The 23194-nt window shown below is 38.4% G+C and overlaps 1 protein-coding gene across 1 annotated transcript in view; it reads right to left on the reverse strand.

Moving 5' to 3' along the window:
• The window catches only part of CSMD3 (CUB and Sushi multiple domains 3), a 483827-nt gene that overhangs the window by 386188 nt on the left and 74445 nt on the right, over window positions 1-23194 (reverse strand). The window contains exon 3 of the mRNA XM_064154172.1: window positions 10663-10775. Coding sequence (XP_064010242.1) covers window positions 10663-10775 — 113 coding nt within the window. The remainder of the gene's footprint in view (window positions 1-10662; window positions 10776-23194) is intronic.

The following is a 23194-nucleotide window of genomic DNA, read 5'->3' on the forward strand; positions in this document are numbered from 1 at the left end:
TTAGATAAATAGCTAAGGAATTTTTAGCTATAAGATGCAACTTATGGTCCATGGCCTGCTGCCAAACAAAACAAAGGAATAGCTTTTTTTCCCCCCCTTCATGTTGTTGAGGTAAGGGTTTCACGAATAGAAAAGCAGAATTACTCAAGAATGACTTCAAGATCATCCAGTCCAACCTATCACCCAGCTCTGTCCAATCAACTAGACCAGAGGTCCTCAAACTACGGCCCACGAGCCTGACATGGCCTCCCCAGGGGCCTCAATACCGCCAGTATTAACAGAACCCCCACACACCCCCCTCAGCCAGGGGCTGGGGGGGAAACCAAGCAGCCACTTCCTGCCACTTAATCTGCTCGCTGGCCTCCGCACCCCCCAAGCACCTGCCAGGACTGGGATGGAACCAAACTATAGTTCAGCCCCCAACGCTACTGGGCTAGAACCAAACTACAGTCCGGCCCCTGACAGTGTCTGACGGACAGTGAACTGGCTCCCTGTTTACAAAGTTTGAGAACCAATCAACTAGACCATGGCACTAAGTGCCCATCCAGTCTTTTCTTGAACACCTCCAGGGACAGTGACTCCACCACCTCCTTGGGTAGCTCATTGTAATTGCAAATCACTCTCTCTGCCAACTACTTCCTCCTAACATCCAGCCTAGACCTCCCCAAGCACAACTTGAGACTGTGTCCCCTTGTTCTGTTGCTGGTTGCCTGGCAGAAGAGACCAACCCCACCTGGCTACAGCCTCCCTTCAGTTAGTTTTAGACAGTCATGAAGTCACCCCTGAGCCTCCTCTTCTCCAGGCTGAACAACTTCAGCTCCCTCAACCTGTCCTCACAGGGATTGTGTTCCAGGCTCTCTGTGTCCAGAGGTAAACTATAAAGTTAAGATGTGAAAAAAAAGGCAAACTTTGAAAATCTAAGAAGTCAATTACTGCGTTCTTAGGTTGCAGTTCCACATTATTGAGATGCATGTTCAGAGCACGACTAAACAGCTCCACCTGTAGAATTTCCTACTGACTTTTAAAGGCTTGCATGCTGAATATACTGGACCTGTTCTGGCAGAAATTCTATCAAAGCTACCACAAATCAAAGCTAAAATTCTATCAAACATCAAATGCAAGTTGAAAGTCTCAGCCATAGTTTTAGGTGTCACCTAGCAGTAGCTCCATTTTTATAAGCCTTATGGATATTTCAGTCTGCCTGTGTATATTACTGCTTAGAAATTTAATTCAGCTGTAACCTAGGAAAAGCATGAAGGAAGCAACTGCTTATAAACACAGGGCTGCATTTAATGTGATACTTTTATGACCACTTTCTCCACCGTTTTCACCTCTATTGGATTACAGTTATCACTACTTTTCTAGACAAGGGATCAAAATGTGAATCTTAAATTAGATTGCCTTGAGATTTGCTTTTATCAGGGTACTGTACTTATCTTAATAATGACAGTCCACACTGTCACAAAGAAAACCTCAGAACCTCTTGGAGACCTTCTTTCAAGTTTTACAGTAAGTATTTGTTTGGGGGTTTTTTTTGTGAAAAATTACACTGGAAGTATAAGAAAAGCACTGAATTAAGGCTGACATATAATTAAGATCCCAAATTAATCACTGTCTTAGTTAAACTTCAATAGGAGACATGTACCAAAATGATAAATTACTGTACAACACATTGACAAATATGGCTTATTTAACAACATTATTCTGAAAGACAAAAATTAAACAGAACATTGAAAGAGTAAGTGGATTTTGTCCAGACTAAGGGAGAGACTTTTTTTTTTCTCCCAATAATTAAATATTTCTTAAGGCAGAAGAAATGACAGTTTTCAGATAATTACTTTTTTGCACATGTTAAAACAGATGAATATATTTCCATTTATTTTGCCTGGAACAAAATTGTACATGATTCTGTGGTTGTCTAATCCATCAGCTTTATTATTTAAGATTCATCAAGGAAAATTTAGCATCTGACAGACAAAAACTAAAGTCCAACTGGTAGTTATGATAGGATAAAACACTGAGTCTATAATCAAGCACATGTGCATGAGCTTTTTTCCTACAAATATGTTATTTTGCAAATGAATGTACAAGGGAGAAAAATGCATCTAGATGATTTCATCAGATGTCTTTCTAAAATAGGATGGCAAATTCTTGGGAGAAGGAATGATTTTTAACTGTACTTCTGCATGCTGTTAATGAAGCAATAATGCAATACAAACTGAGCCCTGGAGAGGTACTATTGGTTAGATGCTCCCTCCTGCGTAGCACAGTCCCCTGTGTGTAAGCCAGACCTGTACTCTTAGATGGCATGCTTTTTGCCTGGAGCCCAGATTCATAATTTCAAAGAACAACTGGTGTTTGTCCAGCTTCACAACTGCTGGTTCATGCTATTCACCCATAGGAGTGGTAATAATGTGATCAAGGGAAACCTTAAGCACGTGAAAGGTTGGTATGAGATTCTAAGGGGAAGAGTGAAGAGGATATGATCTGATACGGTGTTGATATCCTTCTCAGTCCTTCTGGTTAGGAAAAAAGCTTTGGTTATGAGCAAGTGTATCCAGAAAACTAATGCCTGCACAGTTGTCTTCAGTGTTTTGGCCTCCTTAACCATGGCACTTCATCTGAAGATGAGATAGGACTGCTGGGAAGCATCTATTCAAGGCAAAGAAGAATGCAATTGCGAATACCCTCAAAAGAAGGGCCTTGAGAAATAGTCTTGTCAGAGGACAGGTACCTAACTACAGAGTAGAACAGAAGAAAATCAAATCTAAGATTAGAAGGAAGACTGAGAAGTAAAAAAAAACGGAATGCTCGACTTTAAAATATTGTATCCAGATTTATTTGGGAAACTGTTAGGCAGAATCTCCTGGGAAGCAATTATGGGCAGAAAGGGCAGGCAGAGAGACAGCTGATTTTTTTTTTTAAGACAACCAACTATTTTAAGGGAAAGAGAACATTAGCAAATGACTCATGAGGCTAACAAGGGAGCTTCTTAATGAACTAAAATGCAAAGTACTAACAGATTAAAAAAATAGAAAAAAAAGGATAGACAACAGGAAAGGAGTATAAAAGTGCTGCTTGAGTACTTAGGGACAAAATGAAGAAGCCCAAGGGAGACTAACACTACTGAGAGATGCAATGGTTTATGAAAAGGGTTTGTACAAGTATGTTAGCATCAAAATGGACAAGGAAAAATGCAGATAGCTTAGTGAGTGGGGAGAGCAACAATGGACAGCATGGAAAAAAAGCTGCTGTCTGTAACTGATGAAAAATTGTGAAGATCAGTGGTAGTCCTTCATAACTAGACAGACACTATAAACTAGCAAGCCTTCCCTCAGCTCCTGAAAATAGCCTGAGAAGCACACTTGTAATCCATTTTCCAACACCTAAAGGGTAAAAGTAATTGGGGATAATCAACACAGACTTTCCAAGGGCAAATTGTGCTTGATAAATATGTGAAGAGGTAAGTGGCCCTGGAGCATGGAGATTTCTCTTCCTTGGCCATAGGAGCCCAGAGTGAGGGATATCAAGATCTGTGGGTGTCTGCTGAGGCCAGTAGAAGTTGTTGATGCAGGTGCAGGTTTAAGCAGTTGCACAGCTGAGAGAAACACAGACACATGGACATAATTGACTATAGGCTGCCACAGAAACTGCACTGCCTTAAACAGTATCTACGTACAAAACTCACAAAACAAAACTGCCAGCAGCCAAGTCTTCAGCTGGCAGATGCAGGAGGTCATTAGTGCAGATATGCACAGGAAACTGTCGAAGTTCACAAGCACATCTACATTCAAAGGTCTTACAAGTACCAGCACAACCTGCCCAGATCTCAGGCCTTTCTACCCTCCCCCTGAGTCCCCTGTGCACCAGCTGGTCCAGCTCAATGCTTTCTAACAAATGCACAGCACACACACGCTTGCCCAGCATGGATCCTCCACCCACCTGATACTTCATCCCTATTCCAGGAACTTCTACCCACTGAAAAAAACAACTGCATACCCTGGTTCAGAGAAGGATACAGAGAGTTGCCTTCCACATCCACTCAGCACTAGCACATGGCCTGCTCCAGCTGCCAAGGCTGAGCTCCTGACTTGCTTCACTCAATTAGGTTTGTTTCCATAGCTGTTTTTTGAGATGCAGACCATTGCAAGCCTAGTGAGGGGCAGCTGCGAATCTCATTCCTTCCAACAGCTGACACTGAGTCCCCACTTGCTCCAGTAGCTGATATCACAGGCCAGGGGCACGTAAAGCCCCTGTCTGACACTGTAGCTGGCACTCAACCCTCAAATCCCTCACACACAGGATAGACAGCGACATAGCACTACAGGTTAAAAAAGGATTTAATAAGAAGATAGGACAGATCACGGTGATCAGATGCATGGCTGAGCCAGGTCTACTGACTAGACTAAATGATGAAAATGCAGAACAGCACAAAACAATTTATTTGGTACAAAATACTTTGTGCTAAGACTTCAAAAGTCCATGTTAAAATGAAAAAAAAAAAATACTCTGAAGTGTGTGAATGTATTGCACTACTTAATAACCTAGCACAAGAACTAATGGATGCTGATACCACAGGCTCTGTAATGTAGCAGAATAAAATCAGACCTCTCCTCTCCCCCCTCCTCTCATCTTCCTTTTTTCTTTCCCTTTCCCATTCATTTTTTTCCCAATTTTCCTCATCCTATCTCTCATCTTCTTTTTCTCATTTTTTTTTTAACTCCTTTTACTTTTTCTTTTCCTTTACCTTTAAAAAAAAAAGTTTGGTTTTCCTTTCTCTTATTATTTTCATTTTACTTTTGCTTTCTCCCAGAAACATTAACTGAGCTCAACTTAAGTCTTTTTTCACTAAGGGCTTGCTGAAACAATCTGGTGACAGAGAAAAACTGTACCCAAAATAGCTTTAGCAAATTCTAACCAAGCCTGTGGTGTCAATTAGTAAAGCTGGTGGCAACTATTCATGTCTGTAGCTTTTACAACTCAAACCTGGCAAATGCTTTTTGTGTGGACCACTCAACTATTAAACAATCTCTCATTAGTATTCCTTTATATATATATATTTAGTAGTGATATTATTAGCTTCATACAGTAAATTTAAGATTTAGATTATGTATAGCCACATTTTTGAATTCTAGTATGAAAAAGAGCTTAAAATAGATTATCCTATTTGTTCATATTCTCTAGCTCTGCAACAACAGTCCAAATTATTTTTAGCATCACATCCTGGCACATTTAAACCCTACTAGTATTTCTGATCTACATGCTTCAATAATCCTGCACATCAGCTACCCATTTCTCTTAATATTGTTGAAAGAAATGCATTATAGGTCCCTGGAAGTCACTAGATGGAAACTGTTCTCTTAATAAACACCATCTGCTCCCTTCCTTCCTGCCCACCTCCCATTATCCATAAAGATGAAGATGAGATTAGTCTTGAATTTTTTAACATTACTCTCAAAAGCATTTCAGTAGAATCACTGAATTCCTATAGCACTACTCCATAGCAAACACAAAGATCATTTCATTATTATGCAGTCTAATAATTCAAGTTTGTAATTAATCTTTTAAAAAGTGTGTGGCAGCATAAAACAGATAAAATTATATTTCATGACATCATTTTAAATAACTTCACTTCATCTCCAGGACATTCAAAATTTTCACTGTAGGAGTAATCTACATATTAACTCTCTTATTTCTCCATGATCAAGTAGGATAGCACTAGGAAAATATCAATCATATTTACTTTAAATAAAGATGGTCAAACTTTCCCAGCAGCAAATTTTAAATGAAGTCAGTGGTTTTAACAATGCCAGCTACCTGTTTAATATACTGTAAAATAACCCAGAAAGAACAAAAGGAAGTGCTGTTAGTTAGCCTAGGTTCACTGAAGCCCCTTGCTTTATGGGTCAAGGGGCAACAGAATGAGGGGACACGGTCTCAAGTTGTGCCAGGGGAAGTATAGGCTAGATATTAGGAGGAAGTTCATCACAGAGAGAGTGACTGGCATTGGAATGGGCTGCCCAGGGAGATGGTGGAGTCACCATCCCTGGAGATGTTCAAGAAGACTGAATGATGCACTTAGTGCAAGGTCTAGTTGATTGGACAGGGCTGGGTGCTAGGTTGGACTGACTGATCTTGGAGGTCTCTTCCAACCTGATTGATTCTATGATTCTGTTGCTTTCTTTTACAGTAGCTCCATTTCCTCTCTCATGCTCTCAATGAATAAGGCTGCTTATGTACCTCAGAACAGGAAAATGGAAAAATGCACTAAATCCTTCTGTTCTGAATCCAAAACAACCTTATCCAAAATGAAACAAAAAGAACACAGCTACACCGTGACTTAGCCTAAATGAATGAATAGGGGATTAAGCATAACATTTATTCTCCATACATTAATACCTATACACAGACCCTGAAAACTACAAAAAAACCCAAACCCTGAAAACAACCAACCCCTCCCTACCATCAAACAAATAGATAAAATTTAAAAACCAACAACCCAGGCACAGAATCTTCAGGGTTTTAACTCTGCCATTCCTTACTCAAGCCAAGATAGCTGTGTCACTAGACATCGACAAAATGATAAATTGCTGCTTGCAATACTGTAGCTCAAGGCTGTTTCTTAAAATCCCTCCTTACTTTTCATTGCATCTCTTTTTTTTTTTTTTTTTGTGGCTTCTCTAAGAAAAATATTTTTATTTGAATTGTCTATTTCCATTTTCTCTCAAAAATATTTTGTTTTTCCTCCAGGAGTCCTGTGCTACGTAACAAGGTACATCTCCAAGTTTCTCAGATGCATTCTTTCCCAAGTAACAGAGAAACTGAATGTAATGAGGTATATGCACAGCACTACCAAGGCTAACCCAAATACATTATTTTTACATTGAGGAGATAAAGAGACTGAGAAGGGGAGAAAGAAGAGAAAGAGAGAAGGGCTTGAGGAAGGAGGATGCAGGCTGAGGCTTATGATACTGATGGTAGGAAGCCAGAATAGGCTTTTCAGTGGTCTATTTTGTAACTTAGTTTGACTGGATGCAATTGCAGGGCTTACATATGATGGCCGTGTACAGATGTTCTATTGACAACAGCATTTTATAACTTGTCATACAAATTTCATTTTTAGGAGACTAGAAAATGACTATATTCCTCTATGTTATGATCAAGAAAGTCAACAGTAGATTTGTAGTTCCACGGATCCTGTCAGGTACTTTGGAATTTGTTGTCAACTTTCAGCTCAACTGCAAATGCGTCAAGAAGGATGTGAGGTCGAAGAATGCGATATTGTTGGATTGTTTATTGGGGGGTCAGGGCTTTGTTGGTTTTGCTTTGTTGTAGGGGTTTTTTTTTTGTTGTTTTGTTTTGTTGATTTTTTTTTTTAAGCTGGTGAACAGTAATGCCTCCAATATAACCATTTCCTTGCAACCCATGTCTAAACATTTTCAAGGATAGTATTTTAAACCATCATTATGAAAGGTATGTTTCTTCTTTTTCAACTCACACCTGGATCAAATCCTTACAGATGTATGTCTCCACTGCTTATCCATCCCTCTCATGCTACCCCTGTCTATCATTTTGTGTTATGGCAATGATAGATTGCTAATCATATCTACCTTAGGTTTCACAGTACAAATCCATAATGAAGCACTTAAATATATGGTCTGATATTCAGGGGTAATAAGTATGCAGATGTTTAATCAGGAAACTAAAAAGGAGCTAGCTACTGGGCAATCAAATTTTTTGCAAATTGGATGCTAGGTAGAACAAGATGTGAAAATGTTGATTGTGGGGTTATACACATTCACAAAGAGTACAAGAACTGAAATGGAGATTGCCCTGGCATGATTATCATTGAAATACATCTATTCTCTCATGTCAAGGAATGATCCATGAAATGAATGTAACATAATGAGTTTTCACTTCTTTGCTAGCTGGGGGGAAAGACATGTAGTTCCATAGGAAGTAAGAAAAACAGGAACTGAAAGAAACATTTTCTCACTGAACAAAGCTGCCCTGACGCAGCTGTTAAAAAGGTACATCTAGCTAGCCACGGGCAGGGAGACACCGGTGAATGACATCTATGGGGACAAGCACACCTTCCTTCAATATTCCTGATTACACAAAAGAAAGACTCACATTCAAAAAAGATGAACATCAAATTCAAGATCAGAAGTTTATGTTTTGTTCTGAAAGGTTGATTTCTGTGGTTGGAAGACAATTTGCCCATAGCTCCCAGTGATTCAGAGGTATCGCTGCCATGGTCTAGTTGACTGGATAGGGCTGGGTGCTAGGTTGGACTGGATGATCTTGGAGGTCTCTTCCAACCTGGTTGATTCTATGATTCTATGTGAGGAGTCAGTTGTAAGTGTAAACTGAATTCTAGCAGTAATCTTCCATTTTAGCTTTAATCATTCTTTGTAAGAATTGAAGTGCATAGTACACTATCTATTAGCATAAGTAGTTGGCCTGGTTTAAAACAACCATCTCTCACAAGCATCCCTTCCCACACACAAATGGGAAGATAAGTAGCATAACCCCTCCCCCATTTCTGGGTTGAGATAAAAAGTTTCACTGGAAATTACAGAATTAGTCTCTTTGCTGAAATGTGCAGAAAAATGCAGAAGCAGCAGCAGAAGCCAAAGATAAAACAGTTCCCTCAACCCAAGCATGCAGAAGCCAGCACAGCAGGAAAAACCCCACAACAGCCCAAACCCAGAAATGAGAAGCAGCAACTGGAAGTTTCTTGTGTTACAGTCTGAACTTCAAGCCTCATGACACTTTAGTCCAGCCACACTTTCATTTTGAAGCTGGCATGACAGGAACACAGTATTGAATATCATCAACAGATTCAACTCAACCCATAACAGCAGCAAGAACCCTTCTGCAAGAAAATGTACAAGACAACAGTTGATACCACATAGAGTGAATCTCAATTTCTCAATTTAAGGCACCAAATCCACTATGAAAAATGCTACATATTTTCCTAATATGTATAAATCTGGACAATCTTTTGAGTAGTTAAAAATCCATAGATATTTCCCAAAAACATTTTTGTAATAATGTTATTAAAAAAAAGGTCCTGAACACTGGAAAAAAAAAATAACAGAACATACAGAACTTATAATGTAGTAAAAACCAATTGTTAGACTTAGTTGAGAATTAACAGAATTAGCTATAGTCCAGAAAAAAATCTAGTTACTCATAACTTGAGCTTCTATTATGTTAATTACTTCTTACTTGTAGAAATGCCAGGGAAAAAAAAGTATAATTGCCACATTTGTTTTCTTTAGTAACTCAAGGGAAAAGAAAGGCCTGAAAGGAGGGAAGCTGTGTAAAAAGTAGCATTCTAATGAATCATACCTGAAGACAAATTATGTCAGTGGATGAATCCATTTTACAACAGTGATTCTGGGTTGTATTTCTATGGCAGCCCTTCACTGCATTACTACATTTGGGATATTTTCTGAACTACCAAAGTGTTACTCAGTTACTTTCTCAGAGATTCTGTTGTAGACAGGACTAAGCAGGGTATAACAATGGCCTTAGAGTTTCTTCAGGCAGTTACTTACTGCAAGAAGAAAGATCAAATGTCCTTTCATCAATGAAAACAATAACAAAATAACCAGAAAAAACAAACAAACAAAAAACCACCAAACCCAACCAATCAAAACAAATAAACCCCAGAATCCCAAATAAAAAGAAAAAGCAAACCAATACTTTCTGTTTATAACCTGTAAATACACATTACAGATCATAATCCCAGTGCCAAAACACAGATAAAAAATAAAATAGGATGGATATTTTCCAACTCTTCAAACATGACCAAAGTGCTATGGTCACAAACAAAATCCCTCCTGGAACATAGATACTACTAACTTCTTGATTTAGAGGGTATGTGTGTATCCACTCACTTTAGTGCCTATGTGAAAACTACAGACAGGTGAGAAAACTCAAAAGGGAACTAACTTTTCATTACTTCAGAGAACTGATTCAGTATTTTCCCTATGCAAAAGTATGAAAAGGAATCCATCCATAAAACTTTTAGCTATGAATTCAAGAGTAACACTCTTTACAGTAAGGGTGGCGAGACACTGGAACGGGTTGCCCAGGGAGGTTGTGAATACTTCCTCCTTGGAAGTGTTCCAGGCTAGGTTGAATGAGGCCTTGAGTGACCTGTCCTAGTGGGAGGTGTCCATGCTTATAGCAGGAGGTTGGAACTAGATGATCTTCGAGGTCCCTTCCAACCTAAACCATTCTGTGATTCTATGATTTTCTTGAGTAAGCACCTGTTAGAAGGACTGGAAACTTTATGCTTATGTTTTCAGAATTTAAAGAACTTGGAACTATCGAAGCAAAGGTCATAAACCATTTTTTCTCCAGAGGGACTATGGATAGTAGAATTTAAAATATTTTAGCATGAGATATAAGTCTACACATCCAAATCAGCATCACAGAATCACAGAAACACCCAGCTTGAAAAAGCCCCTCAGGATCACCAAGTCTAACCTATAGCCCTACTCTACAAGATTCACTGCATGAAAAGCAAACATTCTAACTTATGTAAGGTTATAGACATGATTTGAACACATTTCTGGGACATTTAGCTTTATTATATAGAGAGATCAGAGAACAAAAATCCAAAATCTTTTGTTAACAAAGTCTTACCTTCATAGTAAACTTTAAACCCATGAGCACTGACTGCAAAATCACTTGTCAAGCGCAGTGAAAATACAGATTTTGTACTGGTCACAGGTGGAGGAAGATGAAAACCCGTTAACCTAAGAAACAAAAAAAGCATAGCCCATGGTTAAATGTCTAAAAAATAAAGTGTGACAAGTTGCTTTTCCAAACATTTCAATATGGAAAGGACAACATATATACTTTATACTACTTGAAAAAAAACCCCACGATTTTTAAATGATAGCTTTAAGGAAACAATATATAATTTTAGTGGCCTTTATGAACACTGAACCAGGCACTGGCTGAAAAAGCCTGTACTTAGTAGAGTCGACAGTAAGATCTTCTTTGACATCTGTTCAGTGTTCTTAACAGATACTGAACATTAATAGGTGTTCTTTTTTTTTTTTCTCAAGTGATCTTTGGGGGAAAACAAAAAAAGAACAAAACAAAAACAACCAAACAAACCACACAAAAAAAAAAATCAAAAACTCCACAACAGTATCCTGACTTTTTTTCCCCAAGGAATATCCATTCATTACCCTATGCTCTTGGTGAAACCATTGTTATAAACACTGCAGTAGTCAGGATATGCTGCTGATTACAATCATGACAGGTATGAAAGCCAGATGATGAGATAATGTTGCTCAGCATAGTAACCACAAATTTGAATAACAGAACAAGGTAGCAATGACAGTTAAAGAGGTGAATATATAGACTTCTATACATGCAACAAGTCATTTCTCTGTGCATCCAAAAACACATTCTTCATTTTGTCATTGGCATCATAATGAATAATGCCATTAAAAAAAAAACTAGATTAAAGAATTTAGATAAATATGCAAAGGTGAAGAATAATTTGCAGACTATTTTGCAAATGTATTGTTCTAGTTGGTTATGAGAATATACTTTTGTTCTAATGATAAAACAAATGAATAAAATGCTTACCTTTCCCAAATGGATATATGCATAATTCTTTGACAAGTCAATAAAAGAACAATTTTCCCATTAGCTTATTCATAAACCAATAAATTTATTAATTACTTGGTAGTTATCACTGGAAAGTAAATTGACCTAAGCCACGAATTTCAATAAACCTTAAACCTTATGCACACAGCATCTATGTAGTTACTCAGTGATTTGAGGGATTTGTGGGTACTCATGCAGCAGAAAGGAAATACACATTTAGCTTTCAGAAGTGTGCCCTTCAACAACATCATTATACTGCATTTACTCAGAAAGGTTCAGCTTATTTCTTGTACTTGGTCACTACACTTAAATTTATATGAAAAACCAGAGGATTTATTTGTAGTTTAGTGGATGCAAAAGTAATTGAAACTTTTAATAATAAGAAAACAACAACATGTAAATGTTACTTGGTAAAACAGTCTACAAACATTTTTGAAATCTTAAAGCTGCACTGGAAAGAGCAAACACTTTCCTACTGAATTAGAGACTTAAAGTGCTTGAGTGTGCCTCTGTGTATGTGCACACACATGATGAGTTGAGTTGCAAGCATGATCTAAAGCATCCTCCTCCAGAGACTTTCAATGCCCATCTGGATGTGTTACTGTGCAACCTGAAACTATATTCTATGGTCCTGCTCTGGCAGGGGCATTGAACTTTATGATCTCTGGAGGTCCCTCCAACCCTTAACATCCTGTGATAAATTTCACATGATGTTTGAACTTCCAATATTCCTTCCAAGGAAGCATTTACCCACTGAATTAGGAACAAAGTAAGGAATGCAAAGCCTTCTCTAAAAGAATTCCAGTATGAATAGGCATAACTCCTACATTTTTTATATGTCTACTCAATTTAAAATAATACAATTTGTCTCAGTAGCTTTGAGAACAAAAGCACACAAAATTTAACAGAAGTGGGTTCGCTGAAAACGTTAACAAAAATATCTTATACTTTAATCCAAAATTCAGTAACAAACCAACATGTGATTCACCAACTAACTTATTTCTCCAACTGATATTTTTTCCCTGTCAAAATGTAAAAGTGCTCCTGTGACCTATTATTTTAAAATCATGATCATGGGTCAAGGCTGAACATTTTTAATTGAACAGCTGCTTTGAACTAAACAACAAATTACTCATCAGATTCTGGCACAATCATTATGTCCTTTGTAAAAGACATGTCTAAAACTTCTATAATCCATTGTCAGAGTCAAACTTTAATTATACAACTCTCCTTTTCTTTTTTGTACCATGAGAAATGAAACAAACTTTATAACTAATTATCTTTCCTCCATCAGTTCATTTGTTATAATACATAAAAACCATCCAGAATATCAAATGGCAATTTAGAAGAACCAGGTATCTCACTACCACACAAGTAGTTCTTTAAAATATCTAGGGTCAGGATTTACTTTTTTCTTGGACAGAAAAAAATATCAGAATGCAACATATCAACACAACTGCTTTTAGAGCACTTGAAAGCATTCTAGGTCCTTAAACAACAAAAAGTTAAACATTATGAAGCAGTACATTTTAGCCTCTAGAAGGTAGAGAGTGTCAACAGTACATTTTATTTCCCTCATCTTAAAGCTGGATAATACTGAACAGTACATTTTAGAATCATGGTATCATAGAATCAACCAGGTTGAAAGAGACCTCCAAGATCATCCAGTTCAACCTAGCACCCAGCCCTAACCAATCAACTAGACTATGGCACCAAATGCCTCATCCAGGCTTTGCTTGAAAAGTCTTCAGGGATGGTGACTGCACCACCTCCCTGGGTAGCCCATTCCAATGGCAAATCACTCTCTCTGGGAAGAACTTCCTCCTAACATCCAGCCTAGACCTCCTTTGGCACAACTTGAGACTGCGTCCCCTTGTCCTATTGCTGGTTGCCTGGGAGAAGAGACCAACCCCACCTAGCTACAGATATTGGAACAGATCTTGATGCTTCCTTGCATGAAACTTGTTTCTTCCCATTTTCCTACCGTTCTGACACTGAATTCTCTCTTGTCCTAGTGATTTGCATACTGCCCTGTGAACTGCTTCATTTAACCACCGCAAAAAAGAGCTTAACCATTAAAAATAAACCCAAGTCAATTCAGTTAGCAAAGGGAAGCATATCTACAAACATGTCTAATGAGTGCCAGAGCCAGGGAACTTAAAAGAAAAATCAGACAGCCAGTCAGAGGAGCTGAATTTGCTTCTGGAATTGACAATAACCTTTTAGATGAGCTTAACTATCTCTCCAAACTTTGGTTTAATGTGTGAAAACAGCACAACATGGAAAGGAGGTATGCCACATTTTGCTTATCACTACTGCAGGTGCCAGGAACTTCCAGAACAGCTTCAACTTAGACTAAATATTCTGTTGAAGTTCTGGACTTCTCCCATGAGCTAAATGCTTGTAACATTATCACACATATTATTTCTCTTCTTATAACAAAGATGTAGGAGTAGGGCATGTGAAAGAGGAAAACCATCTGCATATATTTCAGAATCTATGCTCACTGTCTTGGAATATAAAGTGCACATCTGTAGACAGATACAGGCCTTACAGGTCTACCTCTAGCAAAAGCCTTCTTATAGATAGTGGTAGACTTAAATAACAAGAAGTGCATAAGATGAGTGCTCTTAGATAATATATTTTGCAATTATTATATAACAGGTCAGGCTGTGTTATCTCAATTCTATATATGAGTAATTTTGACTGGTATCAGCAGAATGCTTCTCAGTAAACAGAACAATGCAGAGATGTAAACAAGATTTTAGAAGATTTTTACTGCAAACAGGGGAACTCAGCAAAAAAGAGCATAAGTGAGCTACCTACATTTCATAACAACATAAGCAGTTACAGTTGTTGCTATTTATGACCAACTGATAAAGACAGTTAAATTAAAAAGCTAAGAAGGAACTTTCAAACAGCTTCATTGTCCCTGCATTGTTTGGACATATATGTTCTAAAAAAAAAAAAAGGTTAAATATAGCTGTTTCAAACCACTAAGACACATAATGCAAAATGTGAAACCAGTACAAAATTACTCAAGACACAAATGATGCATTGGGGTACAAAGTGAATAGGAGTGATTTAGGACACTGAATGTTGACCTTCATCTTTAACTTTCCTTAAATTCTAATGTTGAAATTCTAATGCTGAAATGCCTTGAATATCTAATTCAGGACTAGAAGCAATGGAGCAAAACTGGAGGTGGGTAGGTTCAAACTGGACGTGAGGAAGAAGTTGTTCAGCGTGAGAGTGGTAGTGGTGAGAGCTTGGAATGAGTTGGCCAGGGAGGTGGTTGAGACCCCATTCCTGGAGGTGTTTAAGGCCAGGCTGGATGAGGCTCTGGCCAGCCTGATCTAGGGTAGGGTGTCCCTGCCTGTGGCAGGAGGGTTGGAAGTAGATGATCCTTGTGCTATTGGAATGGGCTGCCCAGGCAGGTGGAGTCACCATCCCTGGAGGTGCTCAAGAAAAGACTGGATGAGGCGTTCAGTGCCATGGTCTAGGTGACTGGATAGGGCTGGGTGCTAGGTTGGACTGGATGATCTTGGAGGTCTCTTCCAGCCTGGTTGATTCTATGATGCTATGATTTCATTCTATGTTTAATTCAATACCAGGTATAACTGACCACTACTCTAAATACCAAGCTGAAAAAAAAACCACTTTGCTTAAACATATTTTTCCTGATTTAAACAAAACAAAATATCCCACAAACCCAACCAACCAACAACCCTACAATGCACAAAAAATAAAATTGTTTATATGTTGAGAGTTAGAATTACTTGAAACAAAAGAAAAAGGTAGCCTGTAACCCCTCTGGTTTTGAAAAGGTTTTTTCCACTACTTAATATCAGTACAAAATTTCCTACAGCTGCACCACATAAATCAGTGTTAAAAACCACTGCCACATAAATCTGGATCACATTAGCATAGTAATGAATCCTGGCATTACAGCATACTGTGCTTCTAAACAACAAGAAAACAATGTGCAGGAATACACTGAGAAAATATTAGAATTAATTTCCCTAGAGAACCATGTGAAAATCTTAGTCACAGAAAGATTAAACCTACTTCACTCAAAACACAGGGGTGGAGAAGAAAAGTTTACATCCTCCACAACAGAACGAACAACCCTGTCAAATGTACTACTCCACTCTGGTGAAACCTCACCTGGAGTACCGTGTCCAGGTCTGAAGCTCTTAATATAGGAAGGACATGGACTTGATGGATTGGGTCCAGAGGAGAGCCACAAAAATGATCAGAGGGTTGGGGCACAGGCTGAGGGAGCTGGGAGTGTTCAGCCTAGAGAAGAGGAGGCTCTGGAGGGATCCAGCTCGAAGGTTCAGTATACCGAAAGCTCAAAGTGTAACAGAATCTTGCTTGTTACAGACACAAATATGATGACACAGAGAAAGTTGTCCAGATTTTTCACTTGAGGGCTTTTCGTAATGTTAGCTAAGGCCACTGTGAGATCTTAACAACAATCTTCAAAGTGGTAATTTCACAGATACAGGAAAGAATAAATTATAAAACAGAAGAAAAATTATGTAGAGTTCATTAATTAGACTGGGCCTAGAAAAAAATTACAGCGATACATAAAACAAATTCACTGAGGCACATGGAATGAAACAGACAAATTACAGAAAACTAATACTAAAGTGTGTCCTAGGTTGAGAACTATAAGGTTAAAAAGTCCCCCAGGGACTGGAAAATTGTTATTCAGAGAGTCAACCAGCTTGGAAGAGACCTCCAAAGTCATCCAGGTCAACTTAGCACCCAGCCCTATCCAGTCAACTAGACCATGCCACCAAGTGCCCCAGGCAGGCTTTGCTTGCTTGAGCACCTCCAGGGATGGCAACTCCACCACCTCCCTGGGCAGCCCATTCCAATGCCAATCACTCTCTCTGACAACAACTTCCTCCTAACATCCAGCCTAGACTTTCCCCAGCACAACTTGAGACTGTGTCCCCTTGTTCTGTTGCTGGTTGCCTGGGAGAAGAGACCAACCCCCACCTGGCTGCAGCCTCCCTTCAGGTAGTTGAAGACAGCAGTGAGGTCACCCCATAATTCATCTTTTTAACCATCAGTGAGGCTAGCTCGCTCTCTTGGCCACCTGGGCACACTGCTGGCTCATGTTCAGGCAGGTATCAATCAGCACCCCCAGATCCCTCTCTGTTTGGCTGCTCTCCAGCCACTCCGACCCCAGCCTGTAACTCTGCATGGGGTTGTTGTAGCCAAAGTGCAGCACCCTGCACTTGGAGCTATTGAACCCCATCCCATTGGACTCAGCCCATCTGTCCAGGCGGTCAAGGTCCCGCTGCAGAGCCCTTCTGCCCTCCAGCTCAGTCACATCTGCCCCCAGCTTAGTGTCATCTGCAAACTTGCTGATGACTGACTCGATGCCCTAATCCAGATCATTTATGAAGATGTTAAAGAGGATGGGGCCCAGCACTGATCCCTGAGGGACACCACTAGTGACTGGCCGCCAGCTGGATGTGGCACCATTCACCACCACTCCCTGGGTCCGGCCCTCCAGCCAGTTCCTAACCCAGCACAGAGTGTTACCATCCAAGCCGCTCACAGGCCTGCTGAGATGTATAAAAACAAGAACACAGATAACAGAATTGTTCTCTTTGGCTCTGGCTGCCTGCACTTCTCTCTTTAACCTGCTTCCTAACCCCCCTGGCTGATTCTCCAACTCACCTTGAACATAAGGCAAAGTCTGGGATAAGGTAGAGGGGTGGAAAGGAGGTGGAAGGGTGGTTGGGAGCCCCTCCTGGGCACTCAGGTTTCTGGGAGGGCTGCTGTGTTTCTGTATTACCTTTTTAACTTGTCTATTTCTCTCTATAGCTGTATAGACTGTAAATACCTGCTTATATATTGTGCTAAGCTGTAAATATAAAGCTTCATTCTAACTTCCAGGCTCTGAGTCTAGTCTGGGTGATTTTCACAAGAGTGAGGGAGTAGGGAACACTCAAACCATCACAATCTGCTTTCTAATTTCTTTTTGTATTTTTTCCTTAGAAAGACATTTCTGCATTTGTCTCCAATACGTTTGAGAATCTCATTCTCTTGGCCCTTTAAAAGGCAAGACAAGGTGAAAATACATTCAGAGCTTATTTTTCAATTAAGCCACTTGAACATTTTAGCTTGCTGAGCTATGTTAGAGCAAGCAATTTATGAGGCACCAAAATAGCAGAGGCAAAAGTTAATTTTTGCCAAGAATTTCCAGCAAGATTCCTGGGCTCAGAGAAACAAACATCAGAATCATTTATCTTAACATGACAACACCTTTGAGATATTACTTTTTTGCTCATACAGTGAAAATGTTCTTTAGATTCATTCAAGTTCTGTTATCTGTCTCATGATTTTCCTCCTTGACTGCTGCCTTGCTGCACTTTTAATTTTTCTTCATTTATTTTATTGCCACTGTTTTATCCTTCACTCTACATTGTTATTTTTTTTTAAACTCCCTTCTTTATCTCTTTATTGGTCTTTGGCTAGCACTTACATCTTTTTGCTTTCTCTTTCTTTGTGAAGGGAGTTTCATTCCATGTGATTTTGTTCACTGGCCCCTGAGTTCTAAAATGAATCTTCTCTTCTTCTTTCCATGCAAATAGATGAGAAAGCTAGAGAAGTGTGGATGAGCTGAAAGAAAAATCAATGACTCAGTGATTATCGTTTTGAAGGTGTTTCCGAAGTGCTGATTCCTTAATTTAATTCTAAGCAGCTCCGTCTCTGCTCTGGTTGCCAATTTAGACACAAAGTGAACAGTGATGAGAGAAGAAAAGTACATGTGCTTGGGCATAATAAACAATTTGAGTGAGGAAAAAAAAAAATCAAACATTGCCTCTGATGCCAATGGAAACTTTTTGAGGTTCAGTAAACAGTCCATAGCCTCCCTGTCAACAAGTCCTAGTCTACATTGATATCCAAAAAGACTTTCATTTGCCAAGGTTACTTGGGAATGAGGCCTGGTTGACTGCAAATAATTGCACTTTGACATGTTTTAAAAGCTTAATAACCAACCAAAGATATTTTGTCTCTGTGAGATTTATTCTAGAACCAGAGTTGATACCCTTTTTCTTTATTGTATTAATACTGAGTCTGCTAACTAGAGTAACTGTTACAGTGGTGAAATCAAAGTTAAACAACTAACTAGGAGGTAAATTTGAATAACAGGATTTCAAACAACAATAATATATGCTAAACAATAACCACAGTCAGAAAGGGGGTTTATAGAGTTTAAGCAATTGTTCATGAGAAAGAACTTAGAAAGAACAAAAGGATACACATGAATGAAATAAAATGGAGCTACATACAAAAAGGCTTGGATTGAGCAAGAGAACTGATACACCATTGTGGCATTTTGCCCAGATGAAACATTGGCACTAGCTCTGAGCATCCTGTACTACATCTTGTAGTACTATAGATTACCCAAAGACCAAGAAAGAGCACATAAAACAAGTGTCAAAGTTGGGAAATTCTGTAAGTGCAAACCCTGACATAGCAGAAGTGGGGGAAGGAGGAGATAAAAGCAAAGAAAAAAATGTGGATCTTTCTTTTCTTCTGGTTTTGGGAAGAATTAATATGAGAAAGATTGGAGAATGTGCTATCAAATAGATTTCTGGGGAGAAACAAAAGGAATAAATTTGTCTGGGAGTTAGCATAAGATGTAACATAGATATAAACCTTCAGAAAGGATAAAGATTAACATTCTAAGGACCAGAAAAGAAAGAGTCTGAGTCAGAAGAAAAAGATTTCTGCAGCTATGAGGTGGCTTAGGTGACATGTAACAAGCTGGAGCTTGCATTCATGTTAGCAGCACAGCCTAACTGCTGTCTGCTTGACCCAGACTTCTATCTATTGAAAGAAGAAACAAAATCAGCATGCTTAGAAGAAGAAATGGAGAAAAAAAAACCAGAGCTATTAAATGAGGGCACTGGAATTTTCTGTTCTTACTTTTATTCTTTTGTTAGCTTTCCTTTTTTCTGGTAAAGTTTCTGTAAGACAATTTTGACAATTTAGCACATAAAAGATGTAAATTACATTTTTCTCACTTAAAAAAAAAAGGCAAGTTTTATACACAAAATTAAATCTTCCAGAAATATACTTCTGCCTTTTAAATTCGGGAACTTTTAGCATTTTACTTAGTGCAACATTTTGAAGTAAGAGCATAAAGCTACTAATGTATCCTTAATTTTACTCTGGGTTTTTTACAGGTTTGTTTCAAATTATCTCACACTGCAATTGTTTGTTTTTCAATAAACCTTTAGATGTAGAAAACCATTTGGATGATACTTACATTTCAACATCGAACCATAGAATCAACCAGGTTGGAAGAGACCTCTAGGCCAACCTAGCACCCAGCCCTATCCAGTCAACTAGACCATGGCACTAAGTGCCCCATCCAGTCTCCTCCTGAACACCTCCAGGGATGGTGACTCCACCACCTCCATTGCAAAATGAAAATAATATATTTTATTCAAAGACAGTATACATTAGATTTGTGACCATTTTTGTGCTACATGATTATGTTGCCAGTAATATCTGGCATATTTATGACAGAGAGATGTACCTGACAATGCTATCAGGCCAGGAGGAAACACTGATGGGGTGACAGCAAGGTGTTCAACTCATCCATTAAGTATTTCCCTACCAGCCAGGGAAAACACTCATCCTGCTCCTACTGTGATACTCCAAACCCTGAAGCAGGTTCAACCTCTCTGGCATGGTGAGAGCATCTGACAGTTTTTCCATGCCCTTTTATCTAGTGTTACCTCAGCAGATGGGCAAGCAAACAGCCATCTCACCCACCTGCAACTCTAAAAATATTTATGTCAATTGATATTAAGGATTCATTTTAATTAATATTAAGGATTAACAATTATTATAATTAAGGATTAATTGTAATTTTACATATTTCTATCCTCCCCAGCTCCTAATTAATTGAACCAAATAAATTAATTTGATTTAATTTGATAGTCAGTATCATCCATTCTAAGTGGAGTAATATCTGTTATTCCATATGCCATGGAACTAAAAACCAGCAAACAATCACATTTATGATTAGTTTTGAGCTTATTCTTCTATTATGTGCTAATGATACCTTTGCTTGAGTAGGCTGCAATGTCATTATCAAATTATGGTTCTGTTTGCTACCAAATTCAAACCTTTCAAAGTGCTAGGGTGAAGAGAGGATACCCAATTACATCTAACACTAGGAGCATACTGAAATTTCAAAGTTCCACTCACTAATCTTCTGAAAAGAGTTTTTCTTTTCAAGTGGTTGGGGATAAAATGGTAAAAATGTAGAGGCCTACTCATGGAATTAGATGCTTTAGGGGAAAAGCAAGTCATGAACAGAGAAAAGGCAGTGGATATCTCCAATTGCAGTGAATTTCTCCTATGCAGCTGAGAAGCACTGATCAGGTAACCTGTTCATTTGATTCTTCTTTGCCTCAGCACGGGAAGTAGATGAAAGGATGATTCATCTTGCTTACAAACAAGAGATTAGAAAAGATGAGTATTAGCTCACCTTTTGAGCACTGAGAATGTTAATATTTCCTTCTATTCAAATTTCCTAAGAGGAAATTAACCTTGACTAGGTAGAGGAAAAACTTTAATTCATCCAATTAACTTTTCTGACATAATGATCATATTATCATTAAAACATATTTCCTCAGGTACATGCTGGTCTTGCATATTCTCAAATATGAGCAATAAATGTAAGCATTCCAAAATCCCAGTTTGTGCCAATCATACCTTCATTTCTCATGTTTCATGGGTAGACAATCCATACTTCTTTTTACTGATGCAAAGGGATGAATAGCTGTCACAAAATCGTTACACAGTTTGGAAGGAGCAGAGCTTTCCATACTATGCCTGTCCTTTTTGAAGGACACAACAACCAAATTTTCTAATGTTTTTGACCAGAACATTCTGGTAGATTTGTCAAATTCTATTATTTTTACCTCTTGCAACTATATAGTTCTGGCCAGCATAAAATGTCTTTCAAGCATATATGTATAAAAGATTATTTTAGTCAATACAATAAGACAAAAGTAGGCTGGATTGAATTATTCAGTTTATCCCCAGTATAACTGCAGCAGGTGTGCATTTATTTTCCACTGTCTAAAATGGATCTACATTTCCTTCACTGATTCCAATGCAATGTTAAACTTGGGATGAATATTTAAATGTAAAGTCAATTACCTAGTTAGGTATTAGGTACTTAGGTATTGACAGTTTTGGAACAGACATTCCCTTACACTGTATATAAGTACAAATTATTCAGGTATTTAAAGCTATTTCTAATATAGCACTGTGAATTAGGTTAACTAGTTAGAAAAAATATGTAGTTTAGAAAACTGTGGTGTATAACATCTCTTTTTAAAGTAATATTCAATTCTAAGCACCTATTGCCTTTTAAAAAAGGAATTTTCTTTAAAAAATAAAGCGGAAATCTAAGCAAAATCCAAGTTAAAAGTACAATATTTGCACAGAAATGTCAGAAGTGAGGTTTCCATCCTTTCCTCTACTTAGCTATGTACCAGATTTCTGCCACTAATAGCACAATTTAAAATTAACTGCAGTTTCTATACAGTTGTATCCCTGTCCATGCCTCCTCTGTGAGCCCCTCTGCCCTTCTCTGTGGGAAGCACAATTTCCTTCTCGCAGCTGGACTTGCTCGAGGGACCCTGGACCTGATCCATCACTTGTCATATAGATCTATTATATCTATTGATAGATGTGGCTACCAGTCCCCAGCTCTGCCTCCTGGGATCAGCCCTTTCAAGACCGTGTCCTGTTGATGAGAGCACAACCTGAGAGGCATCCCTCTTAGCTCCCAGCAGCATCTCTCATGGACTAGCTGCTCCTGCCACTCCCTAATGTATGTAGCAACTAAAGCAGTGAATTATTTGTACAATACAAAATTTCCATTACATGCAAGAAATATCAGATGACTTCAACTGGCTTTTGCAAAGCTGTTGATGTATGTGATTTTTTTTTAATCAGTTCAAATTCTACCTTCTGTTAAATTAATTTCAAAGTGGGACTTCTTATCACCAATGCAAACAGAACTCTTGTTTATCAAACCAGGTGCCCAGAAAATTGAAAACAAGTTATTGATAGGCATCTACAGAAAGCTTAGCTGAAATGATTCATCCAGTAACACACACACAAAACCTGAAAGGCAGAAATTTGGAGGAAAAAAACAGAGAAGAGTTCTACCCAGAAATGCAAGTTTTTCCACTCAGAGACGCAGTAGAAAGCATTAGCTGCTTGACAAGAGGTGTACACAAAGCTGCAATTTACAATTAACCATTAAAAAATGCTTTTTTAAAAAGGGAATCTAGATGTATAAATGTGAAAGTAGACACAGAAGTCACAAAATCCACAGAGAAGGCAACAAGAAAGCCCTAAAACCAGTGACTGTAACATGACCCAGAAAGACTCCCAAGTATGACATTTTGTTGAACGTTTGGTTTAAATATAGAAAGTAATACTACTGTTCTGCAAACAGATGTTTTGGCAGCTGATTACAGATATG

Source organism: Pogoniulus pusillus, chromosome 14, assembly GCF_015220805.1.
Source record: "Pogoniulus pusillus isolate bPogPus1 chromosome 14, bPogPus1.pri, whole genome shotgun sequence".
Taxonomy (NCBI): domain Eukaryota; kingdom Metazoa; phylum Chordata; class Aves; order Piciformes; family Lybiidae; genus Pogoniulus; species Pogoniulus pusillus.